The sequence below is a fragment of the Paralichthys olivaceus genome, chromosome 7 (genome assembly GCF_024713975.1).
Source record: "Paralichthys olivaceus isolate ysfri-2021 chromosome 7, ASM2471397v2, whole genome shotgun sequence".
In the NCBI taxonomy this organism is placed as follows: Eukaryota; Metazoa; Chordata; class Actinopteri; order Pleuronectiformes; family Paralichthyidae; genus Paralichthys; species Paralichthys olivaceus.
Window position 1 is genome coordinate 7,960,926 of NC_091099.1, and position 17,695 is coordinate 7,978,620.

Below are 17,695 nucleotides of genomic sequence, written 5' to 3' on the forward strand. Positions count from 1 at the left end.
ATCAAAAATAATAAACACAAGTACTTGATCAAAAAAACTTGTTTGAAAGGAAAAACACAAAGAACACGATGAATACTATTATAAACCAAAGCAATAATTCAGTGAACAAGTTATATTTTACCTGAACTGATCACATGTGTTTGTATTCAGCCAATCAGAGGAGAGGAGGGAGATTCAGCAGGTGAGTCAGGTCCAATCTGAATCCAGGATTAATCCCAATAACCTTTCTAATGATGACGTTGGTTTGTGCTGCAGGTCGTGACAGGAGCGTGCTCGTCCTGACAAACATGGACTGATCCACTTCATTTCCTGGAGACCTCGTGCACGGCTGCAGTTTTATTTAAAGCACCGGGAGCGAGCAGCTAGGCGCGCTCACGTGTGTCGTGAACAGCATGAGGGCTCTGAGGTTTGGTTTAACTCTTGTTCGACAGTAAGTGAATTTAAATGTGATATTTCATGTTTGCATTAGTTTGAATTGAACCCTCAGTGGTCCTGCTCTTTCTGTGTCTGTGTCTGTGACCTGGGTATGTTTAAATAGAGTAACCTGCAGTAATCCATTACTTCTTCAACACTATAGTTACATGTCTCCAGGTTTTATATGTACACTCCATGTTGCAGCAGCACGTGTCACATGTGTGTCTCATGACCAACACTGGAGACACTGGAGCGTAATGTGTTACTGTAAAGAAACACACTTAGGAATAAAGTTTTATAAAAAAAAACTACTTCAGGGACACTCGGGACATTCAAGTTCTGGCCAGTCTGTATAGGCTGCAGTGCCTGATAATGACCGCCAGGGCAATGAATGAATGAATAAACATGTCGATGTCTGGTCAAATTTCTCAATCAATAGTGTAGTAATTGAGCTATAACAATATTTATTCCTATTTTTGTTGTCACTGTTCAGACTAAACAAATCCTCCTTCAGAAGGTTCAACATCATTTACTGCAAAGATTAATTATACGATGAAAACTACAATCAGAAGATATTTGTTAAAAAACAGAAAATGATCATAAATAAATAGTTTGAAAAGTCAAAGATAGAAAAAGTTAGCTAGTTGTTGGCTTTCTGCTTTTTCTATGTACTTATATATAATTTAATATGTTTTGCTTTTGGACAAAGAAGAAAAGCAATATGTCCTGATGTTTATTTATTTTAAAGGGACAATGGACGTAAATTAACAAGTGAACTTAGTTCCAGCATGTAAATGTGAGTTAACCATGAAGAGTAGTTTTCATTTGCAGTTCCTGGCCGATCAATGGAATGAAAAAATACACACAGAAGCACATATACAGACACAAATCATTCATAAGTCCATTACATAACTCTGTAACATAGGAAAACATGGTCAAAGGCAAAAGTACAAATAATTAGTAAAGCAGTTACACACACACACACACACACATAAACTTGTGAAATTAGACAGAAAAAAACGAATTATTAAACAAACATCGAAACAAACATCAGAAAACTATGAAAAAAGACTTTCATAGTTTTCTGACATTTTAAAGAATCAATTCCTACATTTTGATGCATTTTGTATTTCCTGCAGTGGGGAAACACGTTACAACAAAGAAGGTCGTCTACAAGGTACGACTCAGAATATCTGTGCTAAGAAGATGAAAGCAGTTATTTTCTCTTTTTCTTATAATCAGTACTTTCCTCCTCCATCACCCAGGTCAGGCTATAGATGCTCCTCTCTCTGAGGTCGGGCTGCAGCAGGCCGAAGCTGCAGGCCTCTACCTGAGAGACGTCAAGTTCAGCAACGTGTACGTCAGTGATATGCAGCGTGCCCAGCAGGTAGATTCACATCGGGATTAATTTCTCATATATAAATTAAACCACCTCTTCTGGTCTTATTTCTAAACTATCTCACTTCTGTAGTAATGAGCAAACTAGGTTGCTAACAGTTTACTTCTCTCTATCCATGTTGTGGCTCAGTTTGTGATGAGGTGGCTGTTTTCTTTTCTTCCAGACTGCTGAAACAATAATGAAACACAACAGCAGTTGTTCTACGCTCCAACTGGCTCCTGACCCTTTACTCAAAGAGATAGTGAGTGGCACGTCTTCACTGACGTCTCAGTCTACGTTAGAAAACGAACAGTCTGAGTTATCCGGTTAATGACGTGATGTTTTCCAGAGTTTTGGAATAGCAGAGGGTGGACTACTGCAGGATGTGAGAGAGATGGCAAAGGCAGCGGGTCAGACGTTCCCAGGCTTCACTCCACCAGGGGGCGAGACTCCGGAGCAGGTGAGACAGAGACTCAACTTCAACCAGGAGTTTACTTATTTATTATCTGTATAACTTTGATGCAGATACATATTTTAATGTGTTTATATTAATAATCCTCGGCTGGAAACTAAAACTGTCTAAACTGAAAATGCTGCATCTTTGCATCTACATCCTCATGCACGTTTACATCCACTAACATTAGTGTGGTGTCAGTGCCCCGATGCAGTGTGCTCTCAGTACCAGTAGGTGGCAGGAAACACTCGTCTCCTCTGCCGACCACTGTCTCTGAGGATGCAACCTGCTACGTCAAGGCCTCTTTGCATCTCTGTGTCTCCTATGTATCTGCTGGAATGTGAATCAGGGTCAAAGTACTGTCAAACAATTGCAGAGTGTCCGTCACTGCCTCTGATTAAAAAGTCACTCAGCTCTGTGTCACACATGTGGGAGGACACGGTTGAGGGGGGGGTGTTGTATTTCAGAGACTTCTCGTCAGGCTTCATCTATTAGATCTTGGCTCGGACGTTGACTCTGGTACGTGACCAGCACATGATGATGATGATGCAGTCGTACAAAGATAGATTTGACGTTAGCCACCGAGCGCCCCAATCCGTGTCAGCCAGAGCCCCCCCCCCCTCCACCAGTTACAGGTTGTTGCATCAGGGTGAAACTGGAGTTGGCATGTGGACGTGTGGGTTTTTGACCGGAACAGTGTTGTGTTGTTTTGAATTTAACAACCTTTTACTTTAATCCCTCACCGCTGCACGCAATCATGTTTTCTGTGACGTACATTCTGCTGTTTGTGTGGAAAGAAAACAAAAGACACACGTAACAGACTTCTGCTCTGCTCAGGTGAAGGAGCGGGTCAAAGGGTTTATGGAGAAAATGCTGCAGCAGATTGGGGCGGAACACTGGCACCACAGCGCGGAGGACGAGAAGTACTCGCCTGCCGTGGAGGGGAGACCGGACGATGGGGTCAGGGGGGTCCCGGTCCATGCTTTGGTCGTCACACACGGAGCCTACATGCGTGTGGTGGTGCGCTACTTTGTGGAGGAGATGCATTGTTCTTTGCCTGAGGGTTCTGACAGAGCACACTTGTTCTCTATAAGTCCCAACACGGGTCTGTGTCGGTTCATACTGACCGTGAGAAAAGAGGACGACAGGTTTGAATTGTCAGGGATTCGCTGCGTGTTCGTCCACAGGGGCGACCATGTTAAAGAGCTTGTTAAACAGTAGGAGCAGAGGGAGGAATGATGGGAGGAGGGAGGACAGAGGTTTGGAAGGATGTGCAGGAGACGGTGGGAGAAAAAAAGGGAAGAAATAAAAACCTCTTCAGACTTAAATTATTATTTTTTTTAAAGTATTTAATATGTGGAGACAGTCAAAGGTTCTAGTAATGTAAGTAAGAGGCTTTGTAAAGTCTGTGTTTGGCTGGATTTCATGAAAACTACTGGATTACCACAGAACTTGATGGTAGGATGTGATACGGGTCAGGACAGAAATTTGGTGCAGATCCAGGATTTTTTCTTTTTTCACTTTCTTTAGCATTGTGAGATTTTTGTTTTTACATTTCTGTTGATTTCCCAGAGAATAACGCATGAATCCTGATGGAAAACTGGCTGATATTTCTGAGTGTACAGTTCACTCACATTTGGAATTTAATGGATAAACACAGGAATATAAAAAAAACAATTATTGTTAATTATTTAGTTTGATAATGTCGATATCTTATCAAACATTATTCAATAATTTCAAAATGTCCTAGATATGAAGTATTAATTAATGTTAAAATCTGCTTTATTCCCCTTCTCTAACCTCAGATAGTTTGTGTTGGTCGTGGTTGCTCAAAATTGGAAACTCTGTGAGTCGGTGTTTCTATTTTTATCTCCCTGCCGTTCATCTCTTTAACGAAGGAAAACAACAGAGCGGCAGCAGTGTTGACTTTTTGGAAATCAGTGACTTTTTCATGAATTAACACAAGGACTCGTTTGTCAACACCTCGTGTGTTGTCCTGTAGCATCTGTGCACGGTTTCTCTACTGCAGTTCTCAACTAAAACTAAATAATTTACAGAACAGACTCAAACACGTCTCTCTCCTGAATAGTGAGTCGCTGTTGTGTGTTTCTGTGTCATTGTGTTATTTGTCCAAAAAAGTCTCCTCCTGATAAAACTGTTTTAAAACTTATTTCTTCTTCTTTACACAATTTTTATTTATTTTTAAAAACATAACTAACATAAATATCTCATCAGTAAATATGCTTCTTCATTTATAATTATTTGAAATGCATCACTTCTTCTGGACAATGTTTGTCCAGGCCTAATATTTACCTCTTACATAACCAATACGTTGTGTGTATATTAGTCATGTGATTTATTTTTGAATTGTTTGGAGGGAAAAAGCTTGTGCTTAAATGTTTCCAGTAAGTTTGGTGCAGTTCTCAGTGTTTGAGGCCTCAAACAGCTCAAATGTTAATCTCCAATAATTCAAATTCCTCCTGATACATTCACCACAATCACCTTAAATGTTTCTGGGGCACATACCAGTCTGTTAGACTGTGTTTTAAAAGAATTTCATGAAAATCTTTTTTCATTCTAGTTTGTATTTGTCCCGAAGTGTGCAGGGATCTTTCTTTTCTTGGTGATGTGGTGAATTAGAAAATTGTGGGGACGAGGCCGAAAGAGAGCAGATGTTTCAGAGCAGGTTTCAAACATGTCACTGGACTGATAAATAAATAGACAATAATCCACAGAATAGTTATCATTTATTTTTCTGTATTAGAAATAAGACAACATGATATATATAAATAATAAAACAGTAGACTAGGAAGCAGGTCATTTAACACGTTTCAATAAATAAATAGCTTTTTTATTTCTGCGACTATTGGTGTCCGGCACCTGATATAATTGGCTCCTGTTAATGAATGAATACATTTTTTTCCAGTAACAACAACATGCACTGGTTGTTTTTTATCCCTCCCAACAGATTTCTGTATAAATATTCATAATTACTAACAGATTATACATTTTTACATATGCAAAATAAACATTGCCCCACATCTGGTCCGGGGTTTAAAGTTTAACCGACATAAGAGGTTAAAGGACGACAGGACACTGGACCAAACCTGCCCCATGATTATGTCAAATGTTTTCTGCTATTCAAACAGAGGCGCTGTGATGTAACAGGGTTTGAGTCCATTAGCTCGTGTAATAGCTCCATTAAATCAAAAAACAATTCAAGGGTTTGATAAATTGCTTTCTTTTCTCAGAAGTTGTGAAATATTGAATTCTCTGGAAATAACTTCTGACGTGAACCTGACTCCTCCAGCCCTCTGTCAGTTGTCACGTGGCTCTGACGCTGCAGGACGAGGAATCTACCTGCGTCTGTCATGCAAACAAACATTAAGTGAGTTTTCAGAACAACCATAGAGACCTGCACCCCCTCCTGATATTTTCATTTGATAAAGTTCAGTGTCTTAGTCTTGCTCTGCCCGGTCTGCGATGTTTGTCTTGACGGGACTGACGGGCCCGTTGTGTTGTAAGACCCTCAGGGGGTCGTCGCAGGAGGTGATGGTCTCTTTGGACACGGCCCCGGCCTGGTCCTGCTCAGGCTGCCCGTGAGACGTCTCCTTGTGATCTTTGGCGGAATGTGGGGGAAGCGGATGTGTTCTTAATGGATCAGAGGGGTTCACCTCCTCACTCCTCCTCTGTCTCTTCACCAAGGGACCCAGGAACATCTCCAGCTGCACCGAGGAGGCCTCAGTCTGCTCTCGGTGAGCAGCTCCCTGCAGTTTGAGCAGTTTGCCGCCAGTTGCAGTGGAAAACACGTCACGGTGGTTTCTCAGATCGAACCAGATGGGCTGGAAGAGGCAATCTGCTTTGTCCTTTTGTCTCTGTTTGGTAGAAAAAAGCAGACAAATGCAGTATATTTATCACAGCTTCCCCCGGCAGCCATTTTTTTTTACTTCACTCAAGCGTTTTCTAAAGTAAATACTCACAGAGACGTGCAGCTTTCCCTTCAGGTCCATACAGAGAAACCGTTTTCTTCTCAAATCAAATATTGACACAACGGTGCTTGTATCTGTTCTCACTGGCAAAACAACTGTAAGAAAACCGGTTTAAATATGACACTTTTTAGTTTAGAAAAGTTTCAACGTGAACACTCCTGGTTGTAAGAAATCGGTTTGTTTGCGTAGATGAAATACAAAATATGCTTCGGACACATCATCCAAAATAGATTTTAAAACTTTGTTTTTATTTAAGATGTTTTTTAAGTATGATATTGCTCTGAGAAATGAACCGGACAAAAGTTTAATGCATTGAATATCAATTAGGCTTTTCATTTTCTGAGAGTAATGAACTCATTTATAATAAAATGAACTTATATTTACAGACTTACCTAGAGAGTCTGTGTGAACGCCTCTTCTCATTGATCCACTGAGTTCTAAGTAGAACCGACCCGGACCAGCCGGTGTCTCTGTGTGTGTTCCCGTGTGGGAGCTGCTCTTTCGACGGTCCGGACGCTGCTCTGGTGAGTCCCAGGGCCTCGGTCTACAATCCACCAGTACAGACACATGTAGGGCTGTCAGGAGGAGTGAGAAGAAAGCTGGGTGCATGGTCAGCGGGGATGCTGTGCTCGCTTTACTCTTGGCTTCAGCAGCGCAAGTGTTCAGGATGGTGTGTGTGCGGGCAGATAGTGGAGGAGGAGAAAGTCCAACAGGTCTATTTAAGCACAGGGTCAATAAACTGGCTAACTCATTGACCAAATGACTGACAGCCGGCCTGTTTATCCGTGGTTAAGGGTTGCCTGCTTGCAGTTCTTAAAAGCTCAAACCACCAAGACACAATTTGACTAGTTATTGCTCTGAATGGCAGCACCTCCACATCAAGAAATCGATTTCTGCCAAGATAGAAGCACAACACTGACTCTATTCTTTGTTCAAACCTAAAAATAAATCTTTGATAAAGATTAAACTTGTAACGAGTCTGGAGAGGAATAAGGAGGATGAGGCAGAAGATGCGAAAGGTTGATGGAGATGGTTTTTTAAAAAGAAAAAGAAATGACAATAACAAACTTCACCTCTTATCTTGAAATAATGAAGCTTCTTTAAATTAGAAAGTAGCGTCAACTCAGATCAATGCCACAAACCAGAATCTGTCATGTGTACCGTTGAGGTATGAATCACTGTTTGCTGACGGACATCCAAAGTGAATGACTCATAAAGTGCTTATTAATTAACTGTACACACTTCCGCAGCCTCTCCCTTCCTCTCACATGTGCATACCCTGCATCCATTACCAGAACATGTTGTAACCTCATTGGGGGACGTCCCTTTGACAATTCTGCTTTTATTGAAGTCCCTTAAAAGTTGACATCTAGTGATGTAAGTGATTTTGCTCCACGGCAACAATATCTAAGCAACACATTCAAGTGTTGTGTGATGTTTTTATATACTGTTGGTGGCACATTCTTGAGACGCTACCAGGGCAACTTGTGGTTTATGTTTACAGTCTGGACATGAATCAGTATTTAGAGAAGCTGTGAAAATGTAAACGCCTACTACATCGCATATTAATGACATATTATGAGAGGCTTAACTGGAAATGTTGAGCCCTTTGGGAGAAAATTGCACAGTAAAGAAGTGTTAAGGCGGCAGCAGCAATATTTCACTTATTGATGAGGACAGCCAATACCTGAAATGTAGGGCATCACTTTATTTTGCAGGTTTCCTATTGTTTTTTAAAATTAATATGAAATATAAAACCTTGCTCATTCCTCATCAAATCTTATTTCAATAGCTCATACTCACAAATCACAATTTTGTCTCATAGACCTTAAACGTCTGTTCAAGATGTGACATCTTTTGTCCTTAACCTCGACTTTGTTGAGAAAAAAAACGTTCATGCATCGTGTGTGATGTTGAAAAGTTTATTCTTCATATTGACTTAAGTTTTTTTAATCAACAACTCTAATAAATGTATTTCTCTTTACATCTGTTACTTAAAGTATTAAAACTCAAATGTTTCCACTAATTCTGTTTCATTTCTTTTTTCAGCTAAATTTACTTCAAACGTTGCCATAGTACTGTACGTGTTGTTGAGCATCACCAGAAGAGGGCGCCACACACCAGCTCATCGTCTCGAGGTTAGACACTTTCACCCTCGTTCATAATTTCTTTCCCAGATCTTCTGGAGTCCAGTCTGTGTCACTCGGGGTCAAGACTCACGCAGGACGTCAAACATGCGACTTTAAAGTAGAAAAGAACAACAGCTTTTACAAAACATCTTTAATTATCATCTCAGGAATACAGTTGACTGCTGTGCACAGCACATACGTACAAAAATAAAAGGAAAACCATTTGCAATATAGTATTTTACTTACGCGTCATCATATTTTTTTCAGAAACAAAATGATTGGAGAAGTCTGTTGTTTCAAACTAATTTACAATCATTTCAATAATCGGAACTAAGGCAGAAGGTGAGGTATATGTTAAAAAAGAGGAGGGGGACTCAGAGGAAGCACTCTCCCCTCAGTGCAGGAATAGAAAACTGAGAGAGAAACACAAAGGCTGCTGGCACACAGGGACACACACTCACACATTCACAGACACACACATTCACAGACAGATCCTCCCACAAACCTCCAGTTCCCTGTGAACCAACACATTTTAAAACCAGCTGAACAGGTCTGATGATCACAATGGCAAAATCCAGACACTGGATCCTTAATCAAAAAGGGTGACACATACCTCGTCCATTCAGATCTCCATACGCATCATAGGGGAATTAAAGAAGTAAAGGTTAATGTAGAAAGATGACATTTTACTTCACCATTAACTATGCACCTTCTCTCAGACGCTGCTGCATCACATCATACGACCTTTTTCTGCCGAAATCATGCAAAAGCTGCAGAACTCGTAATATTTCCTTTAGATGTTCAGTTCTCGAGCTCTTGAGCAAATCTAAGCTACGCTGCTGTAGGTGTAAACAATGTCAAGTTCATTTCACACAACATCATTGCATCGCTCGTCTGGAGGAGCCACTGTGACTTTGCCATTTTACCATTGGTTTGCTGACAGTGTCCTCTGAAACATGATAAATCAAATAAATAGACAATAGTCGACACAAGCTTGTCATTAAAACAAGAACTAAGATCTCACGTGTCGTCTTGTTTTGATGAAATTGTCATAAAGAGGGAAACAGCATCTTCCCCGTGCTCAGTAAATTGCACTCCATTTTAATAAAATTGCACCTTTTTGTACATTTTGACAAATCAGCCCTGCTGTGAAATTGTCCCAGGAAAACCTACAGATGACGTGATAAAGGCTGATCAGTCAAAATGAGTAATAACATGCTGGAGGCCCCAAAAGAAAAGAAAATCCCCCAAACACAATTGTTCTGTGGTGTCAGTGCTCAAAAGAAATCATCACAAAACATCCTGGTAGTGTCAGGTGTCTCTCTCGGATCACATTATTCACACAATGTTCACTCAAGTGTCCTTTTTTCCTGGAAGTGTTTGATTCATGTTTGTTTTTTTCGTGGCCTTTTAGCTCCAGTCACCAGCAGCTCAAACCACACTCAGTGCTTTGGTCTCAGCAGCAGCTCTCATCCCCGTCGTCCTCATCCTCGGTACGTCCGCTCGCACACACACAATGCCCTGTTATTTCCTGACCGAACTGATCTGATACCATCTCCACTGTTGCTTTGGCAGAAACTGAACATGACATGACAAGACACACACACACACACACACACACACACACACACTCACACACTCACACACACACACACACACACACACACACACACACAGATAACTGCACATTAGTCTCTGCTACTAGACAGAAGCTGGAGCTTAAAGGGCGTGTAAACCATTGCTCACTTTGTCAGTGCGTTACAGTAATGTCAGACAGGGCATGAGGTAAAACACTGTATGATAAGACAGGAGCTATATCAGTGAGAGTCTTGCTTCTTTCTCTAAATCATATTTCACCAAGCTGGCCTGGTAGTTCGCTATTTACAGTAGAGTATTGCAGGTCAAGTGCTGAAATTTCAAAATAAAAGTCAAGATCACAGCATTTCAGCATCACAAACACACCCGCTCTGCATTGCACATTTCAAGACAACCGTTCTTGAAAAATATCCCCACAGGTGCCAAGCTCCGCAAAATGATAAGTGGTTAAAGATGCCAGAAAACGTGTCGGTTACACAGAGCCCAGGCGGTCTGCATCTCCGACCTTGGTACAAAAGTTGCTCAGACGAATGGGACAGGAATCCCGTGGCCCCGCGCTGACTGTGTGACATCAATAGACGAGGGGCCCACAGTTCTTACGCTCGGGTATTTTAACCATGCATGATCTGCATCCTTGGCAAGTTACACAAACAACGAGCGCCACATGCCTGAATCCCAAGTCCGCTGTGCATCATCGCTATCTTCAACTCTGCCAGCCCTTTGCCCTCCTCCCCTCCCCTCCCACCCCCCCTGTCTCCACACTGGAACTTTACAGTCTGAAAGAGAAGCACAGGCAGGGGGTTGAATTCAAGTATGGTTTGCTGCATACATAAATCCTGAAGGAACATCTTCATATGACCCCTTGGTTCAAGCAACATTGCTCATATTCTTTCACCAGAAGCCTCGTGACTAAACTGAATGAAGAATAAATAGCTTAAAAGTCTGGGATTTAATAATCATCTCAAATCATCCGACAGTTACCTGAAGCATTGTTGAAAAATCCTAGGATCAGGAACTCTCAAAAAACAAACCGGAGTATTAACATTGTTTTTAAATTAATGCAGCAGACCATTGTATTTACAGTGAATTGACTAATCAATGACATCCACTAAGTTCTGCATGAGCACATCATTGTAAGTGCCAAATATCATCAAGCCACTGTGAAGGGTCATCACTGAGGTCGCAGGTCAAAGTTCACCAAGGTTGTTCTCCACGCGGAGCCACAGGAAGCACATGTTCTATTCGCCCCCGGGAGGCGAAGGTTCGCCACTGAAACATTTGGGTACGTGTGACCAGGCCCTTATTCTATCAAGTCAACCTTTTCAAAAACAGATCAGACTCACCAGCTCAGTTTGAACTGAGGGAGGACAACACAACACGAGGCGGACACACATGGAGGACACGTCGCTTCATAGTGTCTGGTCTCTGATATTGTGCTACACAGACGCCCCCGATTAAAGACCCCCCCCCCCCAACTAAACAGCTCTCTAATTGAGCAAATCCACATACATACTCAAAATAAATGCAAGCTCACATATACAGTACACACACACACACACGTGTGAAAGTAAAACCTGGGATTGTCGAAGCTCCCTTGGACATGATGTTGGGGGGTGCTGACTCTCAATGCAGCCACAAGAGGCTCCACTGGGTCCTGTGCTGCATAGAGTCTCCATTACTTAATTGATCTAATTATGGAAAGAAAATAAAGCGGAGAAACCTCCGGCCCTCTAGGAATTGGGCCAGTGGTGCCTGTGAGAGCGATGAATTGCGTTTCACTCCTATTTCTGACTCGAGCACCACGTTTCTCGCATGCAAGGGGTTAGGGGGCTGCAAGTAGGAATTCAAGGCACCACCACCTCATGACAAAGCAAGAAAAACAACCGCCATACTTTGCAAGTGCACAAGTTGCCCTGACAGTGACGGACACAATCCAACATAGCCTACAGGGAAATGTCCCAAGTTCTTGACAGATGACAACAAAAATATTTCTTTATCGAAAGCACAAAAATCTGTAGAAAGTTCATGCACACATCTTTCCTCTTCTTCTTCCTCTTGCTCTCAGGATATGGTACTTTGAGGTAATAACGTATCCGTTTCACTTCCAAAAAGGAGGAACTGTCATCCACTGACAGGGCAAGCACTCAGCATTGCAGCACCCATAAAAAACCGAGGGGACAATTGACGCCTCTCCGTCTCCTTCACATCACAAAATGATTAAAATCATAAAAGCAGCAAAGAATGGCATTTCCATAATTTCCTAATACAAAGTAAGCTACCCAAATATACATATAAAGTTTGAATAAATACTATCAGATATAACTGTATTTCTTTCTTGTTCAGTCCGCTTTGTCTCGTGTTTGTACGTATACGGTGTTCGTGTTACCTGGGAAATAATCCACATGTGCAAATAAGTTTGTTATTGCCAGTTTTTGCTCGTCATATTCGCGGTAGGAAGTGCGTCACAGTCATGGCAGTGGTGGCCTTGTTGCCCCTCTTCACGCGGCCGTGCTTGCTGAGTGCTATGTAGGAGCCTCTGTAGACCAGAGACTCGTAGGCGTTGTAGTTGTTCGGGAGCAAGCTCTCCTTAAACTTGCACTCGTCATGGAAGACTGTCTGCAAGGAGACAAAGAGAGCAGACTTCAGGTTAGTGAAGAGTTTTTGTCTGAAGCTTTGATGAGAAAACATTAAAAGGCTCTTTCAAAAGATTCTGAGCGATGCACAAAAATATCAAGATAAATTTAGATGAGACACAGCGACGAGAATGACGAATGAACGCAGTGATAATGTAGAGTTCTTTTTTCAGTCTCCCAGCAGCTCTGACTGCTCCTCTGTATCAAAATACATTCACTTTTCTAATCATCCAATAATTCAGGTGATATTTAGACAACAAATGATTCTTATTTACAGAAACACAAACAGAACTTAAAAGAATAGTTTCATATTTAGGAGAATACGCCTGGAACAAACTATATGGATTTTTGAAACCAATACTCATGAGGGAGTAAAATAACTGATTAATCAGCCAAAGTGTATATGTTGAAAAAATTGCCAATGATGTCGTTATCAAATGTTACTGACAAAGAAATTAAATTGAGACTTGATATTTTACAGTTCAACCATAAAATTCATTGTAAATAACTACAAATAAAAAGAAATACAATCACATATGAATAAAATGGTAATTTTCAAACTTAAATGTAAATATTTCTGCATTGATTTCTCTGTAAAATAAAAGTTTTCAAATTGAGACATTGGCACCCTAACCCTAACCTGTGTGTCTGTGAAAGGTTCATATCGGCAGATTTTTACTGACCAGCACATGATTCTGTCAGGTATGATTTATGTCTGTTTGCTGAATATGAAGCTACAGTAAGTATTTACTTTGCCGTAAGAAAACATTCTGGCTACCACCAGTCCAAAGTTTTCTTTGAATTATGAGCCGTCCAACACATATTTATGTGTAATATTTATTTTTACCTTTAGACAGAACCAGACTAGTTTTCCATTTGTTTCCAGTCCTAAATCTAATCCAATCTAACTGTTTCCTTATTCTCATACGTGTTTATTCTGAAAATGACAAACTAAACATTTTTAAAACCAAAGAAATTTGAAAACAGACATTATCTGGAAGATTTCAGGTAGAAGAGAAACACTAACATCTGGTCTCTGCTTCCCACATGAAGTCCCTTTAAATTCGTAAAGCCTCTAAATATCTGTCTGTATAAAAACATTACAGCTGCTGAGCAGATGATTCATGACTCACACAGCGTGCAGCAGCAAATACTGTCCTTCAGAGACCATTTGGTCTAATTCAATCTCTTATCAGATCAGCGGCCAGCCTGCGAGCTAACGCTTCATCACTCATGACCAGATAACCGACTCACATTCAGTCTGTCAAATATGTCGGCCACAGCGAGATAACCAGCAGCCACATGTCAGCGGGGCTCTGCTAAACACAACGTTTCCTCCGCCCACCGAAACTGAACATTCATATATTAACAGCTGCCGTTGTTCTGGAAGTAAACTACTGCAAGAGTTTATCACCAGGGATTCTACAAATACACTTTATCTTTGTGGATCTAAGATTTCAAGTTCAACTTTAAGAAATTCATCATTTCAACCATGAAGCATTACAGTTCAAAAATAATAAGATTAAAAATAACACATGGGAGCATGAGAAACTTAATTGCAATAAAATATCTGAATTTAATTGGAATCATGAGCATCTGAGAAAAAGAAACGTGTCAATATGAAGTATGTACAATTACTATGGTTGAAGACCTTTGCCCAGGAGGTTATGTTGACTGGGGTCAATGGTTTATTTGTTGGTTTGTCATTTTGTTTGTTTGTGAACAGGATTACGCAAAAACTACTGGATGGATTTCCACAAAACTTGGTGGAAGGATTGAACGTAGATCAACAAAGAACCCATTTAATCCGGAATAGGGGGGCTGATCCAGGAATTCTTTTTTCACTTTCCGTTACAAGTATGGGCGTTTTTTAACATTTACACCATTTTCCCAGGGAATACTTCATGGCTATCGATGAAAAGAATCAGACATATTTAGAGGACTGAGTGTGTCCAATTTGGTGCAGCTTGATTTAAGGGGACTGTTCGGCCTGGGCGGAGGTGCTTGCTCTACTGAGTGCCATTTTGACTAACTCTTTCCTTGTTAATTTACTGTCATCTAAACTTTTGAAATTTGTCAGAATAAATTCATATGCAAGTAATAAAACTGTCCAACACATTCAGCAACAGGATGAAGTTTTGGCCTTTGGGAACTTTAATTCATCCAATAAGACCGTTGGCAAATTCGTGGAAGACTAAGATGTAGTTTTATTATTGTGATTACAACTCTTCTGAGAGTTCACAGTTAATAACAGGGTGAGTGTTTGTATTCAGACCAATAAAACTGAATGCCTTTCTTCTTTGTCTTTGAGGAATACTTCTTCAGTACAATAATACTATGAAGCTCTTGCTCTTTTGTCTTGTATACAATTCTTTATCAGATACTCACATCAGTGTTTTTAAGCTATAAAGAAAATCTCCCATCAGATTACACGTAGAATGTCGAGGGTGTCCATGGTTACCAGCTTGGAACCAACTACACTGATGGAACGTTTTATGAGTATTTTGTATGAAAAGATACCTATATCTATTCTTTTAAATGATTTGCACTCAGGCTCTTTATAGCACTGCTGCACTTGCCTTTTGAATCTGCTGCTTGTTTGTAAAATATTTTAAGTTGCAAGTTTGATTTGCCATGTTTAACTTAACACAGGTTGAACAGAACAATAAAACGTGTTGGACGAGAACGAATTGGTGCAAATAATTACATTAAAATAAGACAAAGTAAAAGGGGCTGAATGTAAACTGTCAAATACAACATGAGGATGCAAGTGTGGGGACAACTGAAACTGTGGAGTAAAATGTATGTATGAGACATTTTCCAGAGGTGAGTGAGAAGAAAGATCCAAACTGGCAGGTAAACAGGTTTGATTGTTGGACATTAGATACTATGACTGTTTGTGTGACGTGCACACGGGTCCTGACAAATGCACCTTCGCTCCACAGTATTACAGATATGGTTAAACTCGAAATTCAAAACTTCCATCAAACAAAGATGAGACTATAGCATTGAAGATAAATGCACCTGTAATGTTTCAGTGTTGCGGGGGTTGAACTGAGGCCTGTTGGTGCTGGTGATGTGTGTGAGTGGAGCTGCATGTTGGATGTGCTCAGTGCTCAATAAACCCTTTAACGTTATAATTGATTTCCTTCTCTGCTGACAGATTTCTTTGCTAAGAGGGGTCCCCCCCTCTCCCCTCTCTCTCTCAACACACACACACTGGACAACACTACAGGCGTGTGTGGTTCAAACCCTGCATCTGTTCCCCTCATCATTATTTATCCACAGGCCACCGGGGCCGTGCGCACACGCTTTAAATAGAGCCTCAGAATTTCCCGATGAAATGAAAATGTATGGATTTTCCCAGTGCGTAATGGTCAGAGCCCCCCGCTGCTGACAGATGGAGCAGGAGTCCCATCCCCAAAAAACATGGCACACAAATTAAACACAGGGAGCTGCAGGCTGTGTCCTATTTTCTGCCTCCTGTTATTGCTGGACAATAAAGGAAATACTGTGCATACCTACCGTTCCGTATAACCTCCCACGGCTGTTCATTGCGACAAACAGCTCACTCCTCACCCCATACAGGCTCACCACCCCTCGCTCCACCGTGGAGATCTCTATCAGAGCTGGAGGGGACAAAGAAAATCATATTAGAGTCATAATAACAATAATAATAATAGAAAACCCTGATTCTGGTTGATTATATCATGCAGAGCCACCGTGCTCTCTCTTGCGCCTTTATGGGTGTAACCTTGCGGATCCTTGCGCCCAGCAAGCCGAGCCTTTGTTCCGCATCCTCTCACCCTCATCTCCACATGTCAGGTGCGCGTCAATTAAACGCGCAATCCTGGCTATCTGCAATTATTGTGCGGGGGATATTGCGTTGACGTGCACGGCCACTGGTCTCTGGACCGCCCTCACGGGGGGGGGGGGGGGGGGGGTGCTGCTGCTGCTGCGTAAAAATAAGTTGTGTCTAAAACCGTCCATACATTCATGTCATGGTTGAGCTCTGGGGAGGAGGAGGGGGGAGAAGGAGATGGGGGGGAGGTGGGTGAGGGGTGTTAAGTGCTGATGGATACTTGTTTTAATAGATTTGTCTTTTGCAGTTGGAGAAATCCAGCGCTCCCCCCCCCCCCCCCCCCCCCCCCCCCCCCCCAAGAGAAGGATGATCATGCAGGTTAATAGAGGGGATACAGGCAGGCTGCTCATCAGACTCATGCGTATTGACCCTGACTCTCTCTCTCTCTCTCTCTCTCTCTCTCTCTCTCTCTCTCTCTCATGGATATTGCATTAACATCGGTGGAGGTGTAGAACTCACTGTACTGGTTTTCATTATGTGCACCGTTTATCCTGCCGTCGGGGAGGACCTGGAGGTGAAACCCGATGCCCACGTTGCAGTAGAGCCTCCGCACTCTCTTGATGCCCAGCAGATAGTCACTCTCCCAGTTCAGCTCCGGTTTCTCCCCGGAGATCCCCAGCACCGAGCGGGAGAACAGGGTCTCCCAGCGCGTCTCCACCAAAGTTGCATTCCTCCTGCCTGGTAGCGGGTACGCCGACGCGACCCCCAGCAGAAAGCCCAGGAGAAGCGCCGCGGTCAGCGTCCGGTGCGGCGTGCCGGCCTCGCAGGACATACTGACGCGGAACCTTTGCGCAACGGCCATCCGGTTTACCTCCGGACCACGTGGTGGAAATTAATGACCCTAAAAATACCGCTCCTCTTGTTTTGCTTCCTTCGGCATGCTGGCGGGTTATTTTGGGAGCGCGGAGCGGGGCTGCGGGCATGAGACGCGAGCCCCGGTACGGAGGAGGAGAGGAGACGGGAGAGTGCGCGGCAGAGCTGGAGGTGATGGTGATGTCGGTGATTACCATGTTTCGCAGCTCCTCCGCGCCTCTCTCTCCTCACACACACACTCTCCTTCTCTCTCTCTTCTGCTTCTTCCCCCTCTCCCGGCAAGAGTTGAGAATAAATCCGTCACCACTCACCGAAAAACCCGGTTTCACCCGTGCCAGGGATAACGCATCCCATCCCATGACATCATGCTGACTCCGCCGCCGGGATAACACAAGGGTAAAGGAAGGTGCTGACAGCAGGGAAAAAT

At 42.2% G+C, this 17,695-nt stretch overlaps 3 protein-coding genes across 4 annotated transcripts; 1 reads left to right on the forward strand and 2 right to left on the reverse strand.

Annotated features, from left to right (window-relative positions):
- Nucleotides 1-274: 274 nt before the first annotated feature.
- tigara (TP53 induced glycolysis regulatory phosphatase a) lies at nt 275-4,416 on the forward strand. Its single transcript, XM_020079459.2, has 6 exons — nt 275-430; nt 1,554-1,591; nt 1,680-1,801; nt 1,977-2,054; nt 2,142-2,252; nt 3,084-4,416. The coding sequence occupies exons 1-6, from the start codon at nt 393-395 to the stop codon at nt 3,465-3,467; spliced, it is 771 nt and encodes a 256-aa protein (XP_019935018.2). The 5' UTR covers nt 275-392; the 3' UTR covers nt 3,468-4,416.
- Nucleotides 4,417-5,570: 1,154 nt separating this feature from the next.
- Nucleotides 5,571-6,844, reverse strand: LOC109624635 (fibroblast growth factor 23-like). The gene is made up of 3 exons (XM_020079460.2): nt 6,628-6,844; nt 6,227-6,330; nt 5,571-6,121 (listed from the first exon to the last, which is right to left on the reverse strand). Exons 1-3 carry the CDS (start codon nt 6,842-6,844, stop codon nt 5,705-5,707), a joined length of 738 nt encoding a protein of 245 aa, XP_019935019.1. The 3' UTR covers nt 5,571-5,704.
- Nucleotides 6,845-8,277: 1,433 nt separating this feature from the next.
- LOC109624637 (fibroblast growth factor 6-like) lies at nt 8,278-17,625 on the reverse strand. Of its 2 annotated transcripts, XR_011243388.1 has the most exons (4): nt 16,915-17,389; nt 16,119-16,222; nt 12,347-12,576; nt 8,278-8,475 (listed from the first exon to the last, which is right to left on the reverse strand). XR_011243388.1 is itself a non-coding variant. In XM_020079461.2 (3 exons), the coding sequence occupies exons 1-3, from the start codon at nt 17,255-17,257 to the stop codon at nt 12,400-12,402; spliced, it is 624 nt and encodes a 207-aa protein (XP_019935020.1). In that variant the 5' UTR covers nt 17,258-17,625; the 3' UTR covers nt 11,846-12,399. The 2 variants fall into 2 exon arrangements, 1 of the variants encoding a protein (XP_019935020.1); XM_020079461.2 differs by lacking the exon at nt 8,278-8,475 and having other exon boundaries at nt 11,846-12,576; nt 16,915-17,625.
- Nucleotides 17,626-17,695: the final 70 nt, after the last annotated feature.